General features: G+C 54.0%; 1 protein-coding gene across 1 annotated transcript; it reads right to left on the bottom strand.

The window, feature by feature from the left end:
- Nucleotides 1-557: 557 nt before the first annotated feature.
- Nucleotides 558-5,262, bottom strand: AQP8 (aquaporin 8). Its single transcript, XM_008490728.2, has 5 exons — nt 5,006-5,262; nt 3,141-3,267; nt 2,279-2,493; nt 887-1,021; nt 558-600 (listed from the first exon to the last, which is right to left on the bottom strand). The coding sequence occupies exons 1-5, from the start codon at nt 5,260-5,262 to the stop codon at nt 558-560; spliced, it is 777 nt and encodes a 258-aa protein (XP_008488950.2).
- Nucleotides 5,263-14,271: the final 9,009 nt, after the last annotated feature.

The following is a 14,271-nucleotide window of genomic DNA, read 5'->3' as shown; positions in this document are numbered from 1 at the left end:
CTGCCACAGGTCCCTCTGCCAAGGCAGCCCCCTCCCTAAGCCCCCCAGCACTCACTGCCACCAAAGTCCCCCTCCCCTGTCACACTCCTGTGTGGCAGTCAAGAGCTGCTCAGCATCATCCTGGGCTTGCAGGGGGGTCAGGAGCTGACCCATGGCACAAATTGGGAACGGAGGGCTCCTGGAGGAGCTCCCTGCCAGGCTGGAGAGGGGCAGGGGTTGGGTGGGTGCTGAGGAGGCAGAGCACAGATGCTGGAATGGAAGAGAAACACCGGGCAGCTCCAGGAGGGGGTGTGCCAGGGCTCAGGGATCTGCCTCGGGCTCGGGATGGACATTGGCACCAAGTGATCCGTGCTGGTGCTGGTGGGGGGCTGGCAGAGCCCTGGGGAGGGGGCTGGAGGGGGTTGCCCCCGGCACAGGGCTGCTCCTCTCCTCCCCGCAGAGCAGAACCTGAGCACGGGATGCCCAGGAGAGGCAGAGGGGGGTGGGATGGTGAGGGGAGGGATCAGGGGAGCTTCACATGTGTGGTGCTGAGCACGCAGATAGCCCCACACCCAGCATCACTTCAGGAACAGGCGGGTGGTCCGGTCACCCATCAGGAGTCTGGGGGGAGGGGAAAGAGAAACTCAGGGTCAGTGGTTTGGCCACTGCAAAGCGTGGCACAGAAACCCAGCACCAGCCCGAGCCTAGCTTCACCCCACGCAAAGACACGGGTGGAGCAAACACGCGGATTTGGAGGCAGGCTGGGTCTTTGCTGTCACACTGTCTTCACGGGGGAAAGAAGGGGAGTGTCCAGCCTTTGGACACCCCTCCAGAAAAGTGGGCGCTGGCAGGGCCCCGGGAGGGCAGCAGGGTGGGAGGGGGGCTTTGCCTGCACGGCACCACCTACCTCATCAGCGCACCGCTGAGGAGGGCAGCGACCATGGGCCCGACCCAGTACACCCAGTGGTAATCCCAGTAGTTCGCCACCACAGCTGGCCCGAAGGCTCGGGCAGGGTTCATGCAGGCTCCGGACACGCCGCCCCTGGAAGAGGAACCACGCGGCTGCACGGGCCCTGCGGGACACGGGATGGGGGGCAGCAGGGTTGTACCCCTCCCGGGGCTCCTGACCGGGATCTGGCCCTGAGCTAGGTGGGTGGGTGAGAGGCTGGGACCACCCCAGCCCCCCATCCCATCCCATCCCAGCTCCGGTGCCCAGGGACAGTTTGCTCTGGCAGCCCTCCGAGGGGCTGCTCTCTGGGTGCACCTCCCTTTAGCTACCCGCTGGGGAAAGCAGGGAGAGAAGCGTGAGTGCAGAGGGCACTTTGGGAGCTGGGCTTTTAAAGAGGGAAAGCTCCTCGCCACGCAGGGCAGGGGGCATTTGCAATTTGCAGAAAACCACAACAGGTAAATATTTGCAGGGGAGGTTTGTGCAGCGCTCAAACGGGAGCGGTGAGTCCCGCTAGAGGGGGCAGTGCCTTAACTAAACAACATTAACATTTATTATCGCATCTGCTTCCTCTTTGATTGCAGTGGCACAAGCCCCAGGCTGCTGGCCCGGCACGCCGAGGCTGAGCTTGGCAGCAGCTCCAGCAGCCACCAGGCCAGGGACGGCTCCAGATAAACCCTCTCCTGTTTGTTCAGGGCTTCCTACGACAAACACGGCCTGGGCAGCCCTCGGGTTTTATCAGCTCTGAGAGGTCCCGGTGCAGGCTGCTCCGGCTCCAGGGCCACGTGCTGGGCTCCAGCCACCAGCACCTCCTGCACCCCCCCAACACCTCTCCCAAAATATGGCAAAGGGGTGCTGGGCTCTTTGCTGGGCTCTGCAGGGTGCTTGGCTCGCCTTGGTTACCCTGGCCAGTGGTCCTATGCTGTGCTGTGAGGGGACACATCCCACACCATCCCATCCCACTCCATCCCCTTCCATCCCATCCCATCCCCTTCCATTCCACTCCATCCCATCCCATCCCATCCCATCCCACTGCACTCCATCCCGTTCCATCCCACCCCACCCTACTCCATCCCTCCCTACTCCATCCCTTCCTGCTCCATCCCATCCCATCCCATCCCACCTCACTCCATTCCATCCCATCCCATCCCATCCCATCCCATCCCATCCCATCCCATCCCATCCCATCCCATCCCATCCCATCCCATCCCACTGCACTCCATCCCGTTCCATCCCACCCCACCCTACTCCATCCCTCCCTACTCCATCCCTTCCTGCTCCATCTCATCCCATTTCATCCCACCCCACCCCACCCCCGGCAGGGACTTCCCAGGGGATGTCCCACGAGCTCACCCTGCCAGAATGGCAGCCGTGACCACGAAGCCGATGTGCAGAGGCACCAGTGGGGTCCTGGTCCTGCCGTTGACACCCCCCATGCAGACCACCAGGAGCAGGGTGGTGGTCATCACCACCTCCCCCACCAGGGCGCCGGGGATCTGCCCATCACCCGCGATGCTGCCGGGGGCTCCTCCCTTGGTGCTGAGGTAGCGCTCGCTCGGCACCACTGCCTGCGCAGGGGAAGCCGCATTTGGTGCCCCCCAGGCTCCATATTGTGGGTTTTAAGGGGCATATGTGCTCACTGTTGGGACGGCGTGGGCGGGCAGGGCTCGGGTTAAAGAGGAGCTAATCTCATCGCTTTCCTCCTGAAAGCCAGCCCTGAGTGCCTGGCAAATCTGAGCTCCTCAGCGACGGCTCTGAGCATCCCCTGAGTTAATGAGCCGTGAGCCTCAGCCGACCCGGCTGAGCACCCTGCTGCTGGGGGGGGGGGGGGGGGTGCTGCTTGGGTGCTGGGCAGGGGCAGCACCGACACCCGGTGACCTGCAGGGCAGAACTGCAAGAAAACCCTGCCGGGTACCCCAGCCCTGCAGTCAGACCATGGAAGACCAGGGAGGAGGAAAGGGAGAAGCCCCACATCCGCAGAACAGTTCCTGAGCTGTGTCACCCCCTGAGAAATCACCACTTTTAATCAATCAATCAATCAATCAATCAATCCATCAATCACCCCGTGCCCTTCACCCTCCCCGTCACATGGTGCTGCTGGAGCCCCCAGGGCTGGGCAGGAGGCTAGGGGTGGCCAGGCCAGGCTGGCAGAGCACGGGGCCCCCCTGTACCACGGCATTATCCCTGGGTAAAGAGACACCCCGGGTATTCCTACCTTTGCCAAGCCGGCTCCTATCATCCCCCCGCAGAGCTGGGAGCCCCAGTAAGGGATTAGCATGGTGGTGTTCATCCCTCCCAGCAGCCACACGGCCAAGGACACGGCGGGGTTGAAGTGGGCTCCACTGCAAGGGGGAGAGGAGCATCAGCAAGGGGTTCAGCTCCGGGGGGGAGGGGGTTTCCCCCCATCCCTCCATCACTGCAGTACCGGGGGCTGGAGACACAAATGTTGTGGGGTGCCCCACAGCCTTTCCCCAGGAGGTTCTATGGGGGATTATAAACCACTGTGTCCCTCCAGGAAAGGGTTTTGCAGGTGGCAGCAGCCCAGCCTGGCCACCAGCACTCTCTGGAGCAGCTGCTCCAGGGAGCAAAAGCCAAGGGAGGAAAGTCATTCCCTGTAGGAAAGTCATTCCCTGTCACATCCCTGGGGCAGGCAGGAGGAGAGGCACGGGCAGAGCTGGAGCCCAGGCTGAGGGAAACCTCTGTGTGATCAGGGGCTGAGAGTACCCTGCCCTGAGCAGAGACCGGGCTGGAGCCACCCCCGTGCTGCTGGGTTCTGCGGGGTTCTGCTGGGCTTTGTCTCCCTCTGCTCAGTGCCAAACATGGGCACCCAGGTCTCCCCACATCCACACCCTGGTGCTCACCTTGTTCCCAGGCCTAAATCAATAATCTTGAAGATCACGTGCAAGACAAACTCAGATACCTTCTAATTAAAACAGATTACCGCGGGACATGCCTTAATGAACAAGTTTCATAACCAATCAGCCCTAATAATAATTGCTGGTGAGGGCGATGAGTCAGAGTGTCTAGGAACTATAATTACATCTTCTTCTCCAGCTGTAATTAAAAGACCCATCATACCAGAGCAAGAAATTGTGGTGTTTAGTGTAGAAAACATCTTGGCTGGATGGGGCTGTGGCTGCAAATGTCTCCCGGAAGGGCAGGAGCTCAGGATAACCCCCTGGAGCAGCCCCAGGCAGACATGGAGCTCTAAAACCTGATTTAGGCTAAAACATCACCCTGTGCAGGACCCCAGACTGGCTCCTCCTGGTTTCAGAGCCCACGGGGAGCCCCAAGACCCTCTGGATACATCTGCAGCCCCTCCAGAGCTGCTGCAGTGGTTTTGCTGTGCTGGGGACTCTGGGGGGCAGTGGGGTTCAGTTCAGCTGCACCCCAAGGCACTGAATCCTGCACCAACCTCACCCCTTATCCCCTGCACTGGGCACTGATAATTATTGATCAGTCCCTTGGCTCTGGGCCCTGAGGCTCACACCCAACCCACCCCAGATGCTGTTCCCAGCTGGGAGGAGTTTGTCCCAGAGGAAGCTCCCCAGGGACTGTTTCAGCTTCGTCCTTCAGGATAAATCTACACCTTAGAGTCAAACAACACTATTTTCAATGAGCAGGTTGTGTAAATGTTGCTTTTGAGGAATTGAAGCCATTTGTAAATGGAATCCCAATTTTTCACCTGCAAATACCTGGGGGAGTAGCACACTCAGGTCCAAATATTTCATTCTGACATCCTTTTAAAAGGAGATGCCTCAGCTTTCCAGAGCAGTGCTTCTGCTTCAGCTTGGACCATTTTTCATAGAATGGCTGGGGCTGGAAGGGACCTTAAAGACTGTTTTCATTAAAAAGGACAGAAAATAAAAGGCTGCCATCAAAAGCCAGGCAAACTCCCCCAAACCCAGGGCCTTAGGGACAACCACCACCCAAGCAGCCATGAATTCACCGAGAGGCCACCAACATCTGGGCAGGAAAACTGCTCCAGAGGGTGGGGAGATGGGAGACAGGAGCACCTCAGGGGGTGAGGGGTGCTGAGGTGGTGGGGGGCACCCTGCCCAGCCCCTGGTTCCCCCTTACCTGATGTCTGCAACGATGGTGCTGGTGGATGCCAGGGCCAGCCCGTGTACCAGGGCAGGATGCAACCTCCCCGTGCCCTCCTCATCCTCCAGCACCGAGAGGCAGCCCAGGAAGATGAAGAGCAGAGTGCCCAGCAGCTCTGCCAGGCAGGGCTGGAGGTGGCTCTCGTACCAGTGAGGCTGCAAGGGCTTGGGCTTGGGCTCCATGTCCATCCTTGCCTCCTTCTGAAAGGGGACACCACGCTCAGCAGTGGCCATGAGCACAGTAGGGACAAAGCAGGCAGAGCCCTGGTAGCAGCTGGACCCGTGGGGAGATGCTGAGGAGCAGAGGGAACTGGAGATGCAGGCTCAGGTCTCCAAGGGATCCTGCTGCAGGGATGAGGACCCTTGAGGAGCACCCTGCTTGTCCCACTGGAGGGCTCAGAGGCTCCTCTTGACTGGGAAGAAGAGGCAGTGGATGGGATGGATGGGATTTGCATTGCTTTTAAAAAAAAAAAAAAAAAAAAAAAAAGGGAGCAATAAAAGTTGATAGGCCAGCCCCAGGAATATAAAATCTCTTTATCACTGCTGCTCCCTGGTTCAAGGCTTAGTGAGTTGTTTTTTGGTTTTTTTTTTCCCGTGTTTTTTTGTTGTTGTTGCTCTTTGAGGGTTTTCTGCCAACCCTGGGGAGGTGATTCCTTTCATGGAGCTACCAGGAGCTCTGGCACCTGCCCCAAGCCCAGCAGGTCTCCTCCCAGCAGCTTTTCCCTGCTCCTGATGCCAAGAGGGAGCAGGTGGCCACAGGACCCCGGGGCTGCCACGTCTGTGGGGACACACACAGAGCCAGCAGTGTCCTGGGAAGCAGCTTCCACACCCCAGCCAGGCTCCTACAACCTTCAGCTCCTGTCTCCTGCAGTGGGGGGGCCCATCCAGACCCCCTGGCACTGCTCTCAAATAGAAGATTTCTGGCCTCAGGATCTGCTGGCAGGTGATCCAACACCTCACCCCCAACCTCCTCACTCCCCCACCACACCCTCGAAGGGATCACTGCCTGGAAAGCCAGAGAAATTTTTCCTGGCATCCCTGGAGGTATCCAACACCAGATTGGATGGGGCTTAAAGCAGCCTGGGCCAGAGGGAGGTGTCCCTGGGGATGGTAGGGGGTGGAACAAGGTGATCTTTGAGGTCCCTTCCAACCTGACCCAGTTCCTGGTTCTCCAGCCCAGGCAAGTGGGGACACTGGGCAGATGAGCAGAGCAGAAATGGCCCTGGGGATGCAAACCCCTTGAGCAATCACCGCCCCCAAGGTCCCTCTTTGCGTTGGGGAACTCAGGGTTGGGGTTTATAGGTTTTTTTTTTTCCTCTCGTAAGCAAGGGTAAAGAACACCATGGATGTTTTATGATGTTTTCACAAGACACTGGGGATGGGAAGGAAATTTCCACTTGCCTGCCCCAGAGGGCTGTTGCTGGCCACACAACAGACAAGGGTCAGGCCAGAGCTAGAAGGGAATCCCAGTTCAGGCACCTCTACCTGAGCCTCTGTCAGCTCATTTCTCCTCCTGAGACCTTGTTTCCTGCAGACAAAAGGTATTGGCAGTAGGTTACAGAAATCCCTGGCATATGGAGACTGAGTTGGGGGGGGTTGGCTGGTCCTTGGAACATGGACCAGGAAAATCCCTGCTTTGGTCTCATCACCATCACCTCCCCCAGGTTCCCATCAGATTCCTCTGCCACCCCAGCTCCCAGCACAACCAGACAGGGTCTGACTTGGAGGGATTTTGACTCAGGCAAAAAAGGAATCCAAATTTCATTTCTTTTCCAGGGCATTTATGACGATCTATTAACACATCTCCAGATTTCACCTGGCACTTCTCTCCAGCAGCTCTGCCCGAGCCCTGCTGGCATCCTGCCTGTGCCCCAGATCTCCAGGGCTCTGCTGCTCCTGGGCAGGCTCTGCTGCCACATTCCCAGGGCAGGAGCTGATGTCCTGACTCCTGCAGATGTCTCCCAGAGGAGGGATGGCTTTGGAGCACTGCAAGGCCACAAGCCAAACCTGGAGATTAACTCCATGTCCTTGGCTTTTAACCATTTACCATGATGGTTCTGGGAGCAGGGATGTTTGCCTGAGTCTTCTGGAAGAAATGCTCCCACACTCAGGCAATGAAGGAATTAATTATTACTAAGCACAGGACTAGAGCAGCAAAGCAGAGGTGTGATCCTTAGGGAATGCATTTCCCTCATGGTGGGAGCTCCAGCTGTGAGCTGCCTGGGCATCCCAGGGCTGCCACATGGGACTGGGGAAAAAAATAACTGGATGAAACCAGCTCGGGAAATTTCAGCACTGTGCAAAACACCAAAACAACCAACAAATCCTAAACAACTGATTTGTTTAGGAAAATCAGGAAGAAGGAAAACCACCTTTTTTTTGAAGGACCCCAGCAGCTAAGCAGTGCAGTTGGCTGTTCCTGTAGTGCTGGGAATGCTGCTGTTCCCTAACCCCCGCCTTGCTCTAAGGATGCTTCCAAGGGACAATGACACTCCCCATGTGTCATTGAAGCTAACCTGAACCACAAAACCAAACCAATCAAATAAGGCTGACTATCTCAGCACCTCTCAGTGCACTCCTAAAGCACACTCGGGTGTGTAAATCCCACCTGAACCTCCTGATGGACAACCCAGGCTGAGTGATCCCCAGATCCTCCCGGCACAGAACCAGACCTGGCAGTGTGAGAGGGCAACAAACAAGCCTCAGAGGAATGACCTAAAGTTTACTGAGAAGAGCCAGGGGACTCTGTGTGACAAAGGGACATGGGGTTGTTCAGCTTGGCCAGAAAGCCCTGGGACCAGCCAGAGGACCATGGGCAGAGCAAGGAGCTCCAGCCCGAGGGGTCCACCAAGGCTGGAAGGGAACAGAATCACCCCAGCACACGCAGACACAGCCAAAGATTTCCAGCAGCAGCAGCCACCATCTATATTTATCACCAGGAATTGGCAGAGGTTCTGGTGGATTTCCCCTCTGTTTACTCTGAACTGTGACCTTCTTGCATGATGGGTTTCCCATCACACATAGTGAGGGATTTGCTACAGCCCCAGCTGAAGCTGCATCTCCAGCCAACATTCCTCTCACTGAGATGGTTCCAGCATCTGCCTTTTGGGTAGAGATGCCACAAAAGTGCAAAGCCAACAACCCTGCTCCTAGCACCCTTTGCCCCTCAGCAGCAACATCAAACACTTGGCACCAAGGTTTGCTCAGTCAGCACAACAGAAACCATGGGAAAAGGCGTGGGGACGAGAACAGATAAATCTGTTCCTATTAGCAGACACTTATTTTGGTCCTTGTTTGTGCTTGCACTGATTTGTTAAATAAGTGGCAACAGCAACTGTGTCAATTAGTAGAGGAAATGGTGGTACAAAACAAGCAACAGCTTGGAAGGATCCTTTTTAGGAACTGGAGAGCATATTTCCCATGTCCATCTGCCTGGCCAGAAAAGTCAGAACATCTCCACTTCATCTACCTCCCTTTCCTTCTGTTTCTCCCTGCCTTGCCACGCAGATCTACAACTTTTTGTTTGCTTTTCTAGCCAAACCATCACCCCCCGCCTCAGGAAAGCACTTGAGCAGACACTTAAGAACATGCTTAAGTGCCATTAACATCTGGCAGTACTTAAGTGCAGGACATGAGTGTCCATGGGATCCCTGCTGGACCAGAGCCCAAACATTTTATGGGACAGACTTCTGACTGGATGTCTACAAAAAAAAGTTAAACAACAAAGTATTCTGGTGCTACACAATGGTGTTGCTGCAAGGAAAGACCCCGGCAGAGCCAGCATCCATGGTCAGCTCTTTTAGAAAGCAATAAAGAAGGCAAAGTCAATTCATTTGACACTGCCTTATCTTTACAGTATTTATCTTGGAGAGCAGTAATCTAAATGGTTTCACAACTGGTACTGAATGAGAACTTGCAGCATTATTTGCAGCTCGTAGCAGTCCCATGGGTGACCTGACCTCTGCCCATGGACAGAGCCCATATTGCAGAATAGTTTTACTTCAGCTTCCTGCTCTGAAGCTGGAATGCAGATGGAAATTTCCAAGGGCTGAGTCCAGACTTAGCACAGTCTGTTGAAAAGCAGGGACTGCTTTGAGTCAGTTCTGCAAAGACAGATGACTGGGTTTTGAGAAGGGAAAATTAGCAGAAGGATGAAGCCACACTTAGACCTTAATTCTGGTATTTAACATTAAAATCCACCAAGCTGACAAAGAAGGGATGGATGCTCCTGGTCAGACACAGCTCATGGGAACATCTGCCCTGCAAACACCAAACCCTTGGCTGCCTGCACCCATCAGAGCATTTCCCTCCTCAGTAGCCACATCTCCCTCTGCCCCAGCATCACAGAGACTTGAAAAATCTTGCAAGAAGGAAATAAGGAACTGGTAACTGCACAGAGAAGGGGGAAATGCTACATGCAAAGCTAACAACTGCTTCCCATCCAGTTCCTAGAGCTGGATAATCCCTGTAAGGATTTAAATGATTCAGTTTCCTAGGAAGGGACTCCTTTGATCCATCTTTTAAGAGCGAGCAGGCAATGTTCAAGCATGGGTAAAGTGGATGGAACAGAGGCACAGTAAAGTGTAATAATCTAAAGTGTGGTTGAAGCTTTGCTCAATGTCCAGGACTAAGCAGGGAGCAGATAGGAGGATTTTCTTGTACCTGTCAGGAACAATTTGTGACAGGCATCTCAAAGGCAGGCAAGGACCACGTGCTCAGCCTCCCTCGGCTTGCCATGGCAACGGGACTCAGCATCCTCCTTGAGCAACTGCTTCCCAAGCACAGGCACAGGGAGAAGCCAAGAGGATTAACAGCATCTTGCTCCAGGAACAGCAAGGATGTCCAGACACAGTTCCTCTGGCTGCCCTGGGAGCAGGACCTTCAGCAGGACCTTCTTCCCCCCCCAGCACAGACCCCGAGGCTCTTTCCAGAGCCCCACCTAAGGTCACAGCCAGCCTGCTGCTGTCCTTCCTGGAGCTCCTGGGTCACCCCCCTTCTGCTGCCAGAGGGACAGCCCAACCACCCACCCTGTAGCTCAAACAGAGCAGGACGCCAGGGAGAGATGCAATTTTCAGGTGCCCCCCAGCTCATTAGCAGCACTGTGAGGAGCAGCCCAGGCTCCTCCCTGTGGGAGACTTTTTCTGGAGAACTTTTCCTATTGATGCCCTCACACCTCCTGCTGCTTCTACATTTACAGAGACTGAAACCAGCCTCAGTAGGAAAGGGGAAACCGGTTCAAGTGATCTTCAATGAAATGACACAGGTGTGATGATGACAGAGAGACCAGAGATGAGTTCAGGGCCAAGGTGAGATATCCCAGTGGCAAAGATGACAGTGAAGTGCCCTGGCTCCAGCCAGGTCTGGCTCTCAGCCTCTTCAGACAGTGCCAGGACCTCTCTGTGACAGTGACTCCACTGCAGACACCAAGCAGAGAGCTCCTGCAGGCAGGGCCAGGCCAAACCCTGCAGCACCAGGGGATGCTGCCAGAGGGGCAGAAGGTTGCAGAGAGGGGGATGGAGCTGCCTGGCTGGGCAGTGCAGCTGATGCTCAACTCCCAGCCTGTTTAAGCTCAAATAATGATCTTTTTTTGCTTTTAAACAAACCATTTGCAGGGATGGATTTTGTCAGAAGCAATACCTGGCGAGGGAGCAGAAAAGCAAGGCAGAAATTCCCTGTGCAGCTCTCACTGCTGACAAGCAGAGCCCCACAAAGCACAGCGAGCAGTAGCAGAAGGCAAAGGCCACTTTCCCTGCCTAGAAAACCTTTCCCAGTCCTTTTCAGCTGGTGGCTCTCCAGCAAAGGAGCATTGTTTCAGCAGCACCAGGCACTCTCCAAACCCAAATATTCCCTGAAGAGAACTGAATGATGTCTTTATTTCAGTCAGAGCAATCATCAGGGCTAGACTGCCCACACCCATCCTCCCCCCCAGCTCCTGAGGTATCACAAATTCCTTTGATCCTCTTGTAACCCTGAGGCACAAGGTGACCTACTTTCTCAGCACTGCTGGCAAGGTACCCAGCAGAGAGTCCTGGAAGAAAACATTGATTGCAGGAATGATTTCCCTTCTCCCAGCTGCCTGCTGGAGCAGGGAGCTGAGCAGCTGCAAGGGGGGACAGTCAGGCTCAGGAGGTCAGAGGAAGATGGAACAAGGCACCACGGTGCCCTTCATCCCACAGCTCTGCTCCCATGCTGCCTGCTTCAGCATTTCCTCCAGATGAGCAGTTTATACAGGGGCCTAAAATAGAAACTGATGAGCAGAAATCCCACCAATATCTGCCTCATCCTAGCAGAGACATCCTTTCCAAACAGAGAGGATTAAAAGATGACAAAGAAAAAGACAGGAGAGACTGCCTGGCCCATCTCCTGTGGGGAGCTGCATTCTGAGTCTGTTCATGTGAAAAATGACACAGCTCAGTGATGGCATCCGAGATGCCAACCAGTTCAAAGGGAACAAATTTGCTTGTTCCAAAGCAGGCAGGACCTCAGCTTGGCTCCCACTTATAAGGATAAGGTACAAGAAGCTCAAGGAACATTCTTGAAAAGGGAATTTTGCCCAAATTAAGCTGACTGTAGAGATGGGACTTTTATGCTAGTATGGATTCATTCATTTTATTGGAGAGGACTCAGCAGGCTCCTCTGGCTGCCCCTGAGCAGCATCAATCAGTCAGTGCACAGGAACAGGGGGGGTTACAGGGCTTCCACCGTGTTGGTGCCTTTTTGTTTTGTTTCTAATCCCTGCTTCTCACTAACAGAGCAGCTGTCAGGCAACCTGTCCAGCTCAGCTGGGAGCAGATTTGTGACTCTGCACATCAAGTCCTTTCTCCCATCTTCATATTCAAGCCCCTTTGACTCAGCTATTGCTGGTACTTTTTGCACATTCATTCCCACCAGGAGGTTTTTCAGACCAGTCCATCCCTGGCTGCACCCAGCACAGGTATTGCTGATGGCAGCAAACCAGACCAGAGCTGTTTGTGGAGGGAGATGAAGGAGCAGAACGTCAAAGAGTGGAGCAGGCAGAGCCAGAGAGCTTGGCTGTGCCATTCCAGGGAGTCTCCAAACCTGAGAGCTTGGTTATCTGTTAGCAAGGTCTCAGCCATGAACCACAAGGGGAGAAATTCCATCTATATGAATATACGAGTATAGGAAGCAACTTTTATACCCTTTTATACCCTAAAATGAGAATTTTGAGAGCCAGTGGGATATGTGATGAGGCTGGAAGGGAGGAGACACCTGAGCCCCAGAGGCAGTCACCACCAGGCCCAGTTCCAGCAGGATCCCCTGCCAGACACCCACAGAGATGCAGATTTACTGTGGCTCATTTCCAAATGATGGAAAGGCCTCTAGCAGGGGGTTAGTGCTGAGAGGACAGAGCAGACACAGGCCTGCTCCCAAAGGACACCGAGGCAGCTGACCAAATAAAAATCTCAAATTCCATTCTTTCACTTCACCTGAAGCAAAAAGAATCTCAGGCCCAGCACCAGCTGGTCCCCCAGCAGGTCATGGCTCAGCCACACTCCCCAGCTGCTCCGAGTCCACTCTGAAGGTGGAAGAAGGAAAACATTCACTGCTGTCCATCCTGGGAGCAGGAGCTGCTCCTTCAAAAGGGAAAGGTATCAATAAAGCACCCAGCCCTTGCTCCTGCTTTCATAACCTCATGTCTTTGATCTAGCAAACGAGTTTGCAAGACAGCACACACCCCATGGGAGCAAAGCTCTCCTCTGAGTCAGAGCATTTGGAGGTGGGAGGCCCTTGGATGCTGGATGCTCATGAAAAGCAAGAAAATCAACTTTTCCATGTCACCAGCATAATCCAGGAGGCAGCACTGATGGAGTCCAAAAGAGCCTGGAGATGACAGTGTTCAAATAAAACACTTACCAGGATTTAGACCTGGGGAAACAGTCTTCTGGGGAAAAGGGCTGGCTGGGGACAAAGGAGCACCAGGGCAAACCAAGGAGCTCAGAATCCCAACCTAAATTCCCAGCTACAGTGTAGCAGTTCTTTCAGAAAGCTGTTTCATTTCTCCTCAAATGTATAACATCAACAAAGGAAAAACAGCAACCAAACAAAACCTCAACCAAACCAAACCAAACCAAACCCAGCAACAACCCAGTCCAAGAGTGAAGAGCTCATCCTCTATAGAGTCAGCTCCAGACATCACCTAGCAAAGAAGTTACAGATATCAGGGTATTATTAGGAACCAAGCTTCTGGGCAGCATGAAACCATGGCAGGGGAACTCAGAAGTGAACTTTTAGGAGCCTGTGGCTTTGTGCCAGATGAATATCTCCTCTTTACCCAACTACAGACTCACCTCTGAACTCCAGAGAAACTGTATGATACCTTTCATCTTCTTCCAGGTCTCTGGCATAATGCTCTGTTTAGCCAGCCACTAAGTTTAGAGGACTCAGAGGTCTAATTAAGACAGATTCACAGCTTGAATTCCTTATTGAATTTGGCTCCTTGGGTTCACGTGAGGGTAAGATAGAGCAGCTCTACAGGGGGAATGAAAAATATTCAACAGCTCCATGCAACAGCAGTGTGAAAGCAGAAAGCAAAACCAGCAAGAGTTCCCAAGAAAGGCTCCTCAGGCAGTCCAGTTCCCAAGCCAGACAGCAGGCAGTGGCTCTGGGAAACCCCCCAGGGGAAACCCCCAGGCTCTGCTGGGCTCAAGAAGGAACTTGGATGGACCAGCAAAAAAACAAGACCTGGGCTTCTGGTCGGCTGCATCTGCAGAGAGAAGGGGTCAGCATGAGAGCAGGGGCAGCTTGCACATGTCTGAAGGGAAAGGGGGTGCAGAAAAGCCCAGAAAAGGTGGAGGCATAAGCATGCCAATGGTCTTGTTATCTAGGAAGCAAAGGTTATGAGCTCCCTTCATAACTGCACAGAGTCCACCCCTTCCCTGGGGGGCAGAGAGCTCTGGGAACACTTCCCAAAGCACAAACCAAATATTTCTGTGCTTTGGCTGTGCAGAGATCAGCCTGGCACAAACACCACAGCAGATGGCTTGGAGCTACCAGAGACTAAAATCAGTGACAGAGAGAGAGGAGGGCAGTGACAGGAAGGCCATTTCTTTTTACTGCTTCTGTTCCTCCAAAATGTTGACTGTCACTTCTAGGAACTGTTTACATTTTTTGATATCTCAATTGCTGTCTCAACTTGATATCTCTCTTCCCTACATCTCCAGTCCAGGCCCATGTCATTTAATTCCAAACCCAGGTACTCTTTACTCTATAGCAGTCACTGCA

The sequence above is a fragment of the Calypte anna genome, chromosome 14, assembly GCF_003957555.1.
Source record: "Calypte anna isolate BGI_N300 chromosome 14, bCalAnn1_v1.p, whole genome shotgun sequence".
Lineage (NCBI taxonomy): Eukaryota > Metazoa > Chordata > Aves > Apodiformes > Trochilidae > Calypte > Calypte anna.
The sequence above is the reverse complement of the archived record's forward strand: the minus strand, read 5'-3'. Positions and strand labels throughout refer to the sequence as shown.

What these genes read in the sequence shown, in the direction of transcription:
- AQP8 (XM_008490728.2), bottom strand. Translation starts at nt 5,262, where the DNA reads ATGGCCACTGCTGAGCGTGGTGTCCCCTTTCAGAAGGAGGCAAGGATG. An exon ending in ACCATCGTTGCAGACATCAG is followed by an intron (nt 3,268 to 5,005) that starts GTAAGGGGGAAC and finishes TCCCCCTTGCAG; the next exon opens with TGGAGCCCACTTCAACCCCG. An exon ending in CTCAGCGGTGCGCTGATGAG is followed by an intron (nt 601 to 886) that starts GTAGGTGGTGCC and finishes CCCTCCCCCCAG; the next exon opens with ACTCCTGATGGGTGACCGGA.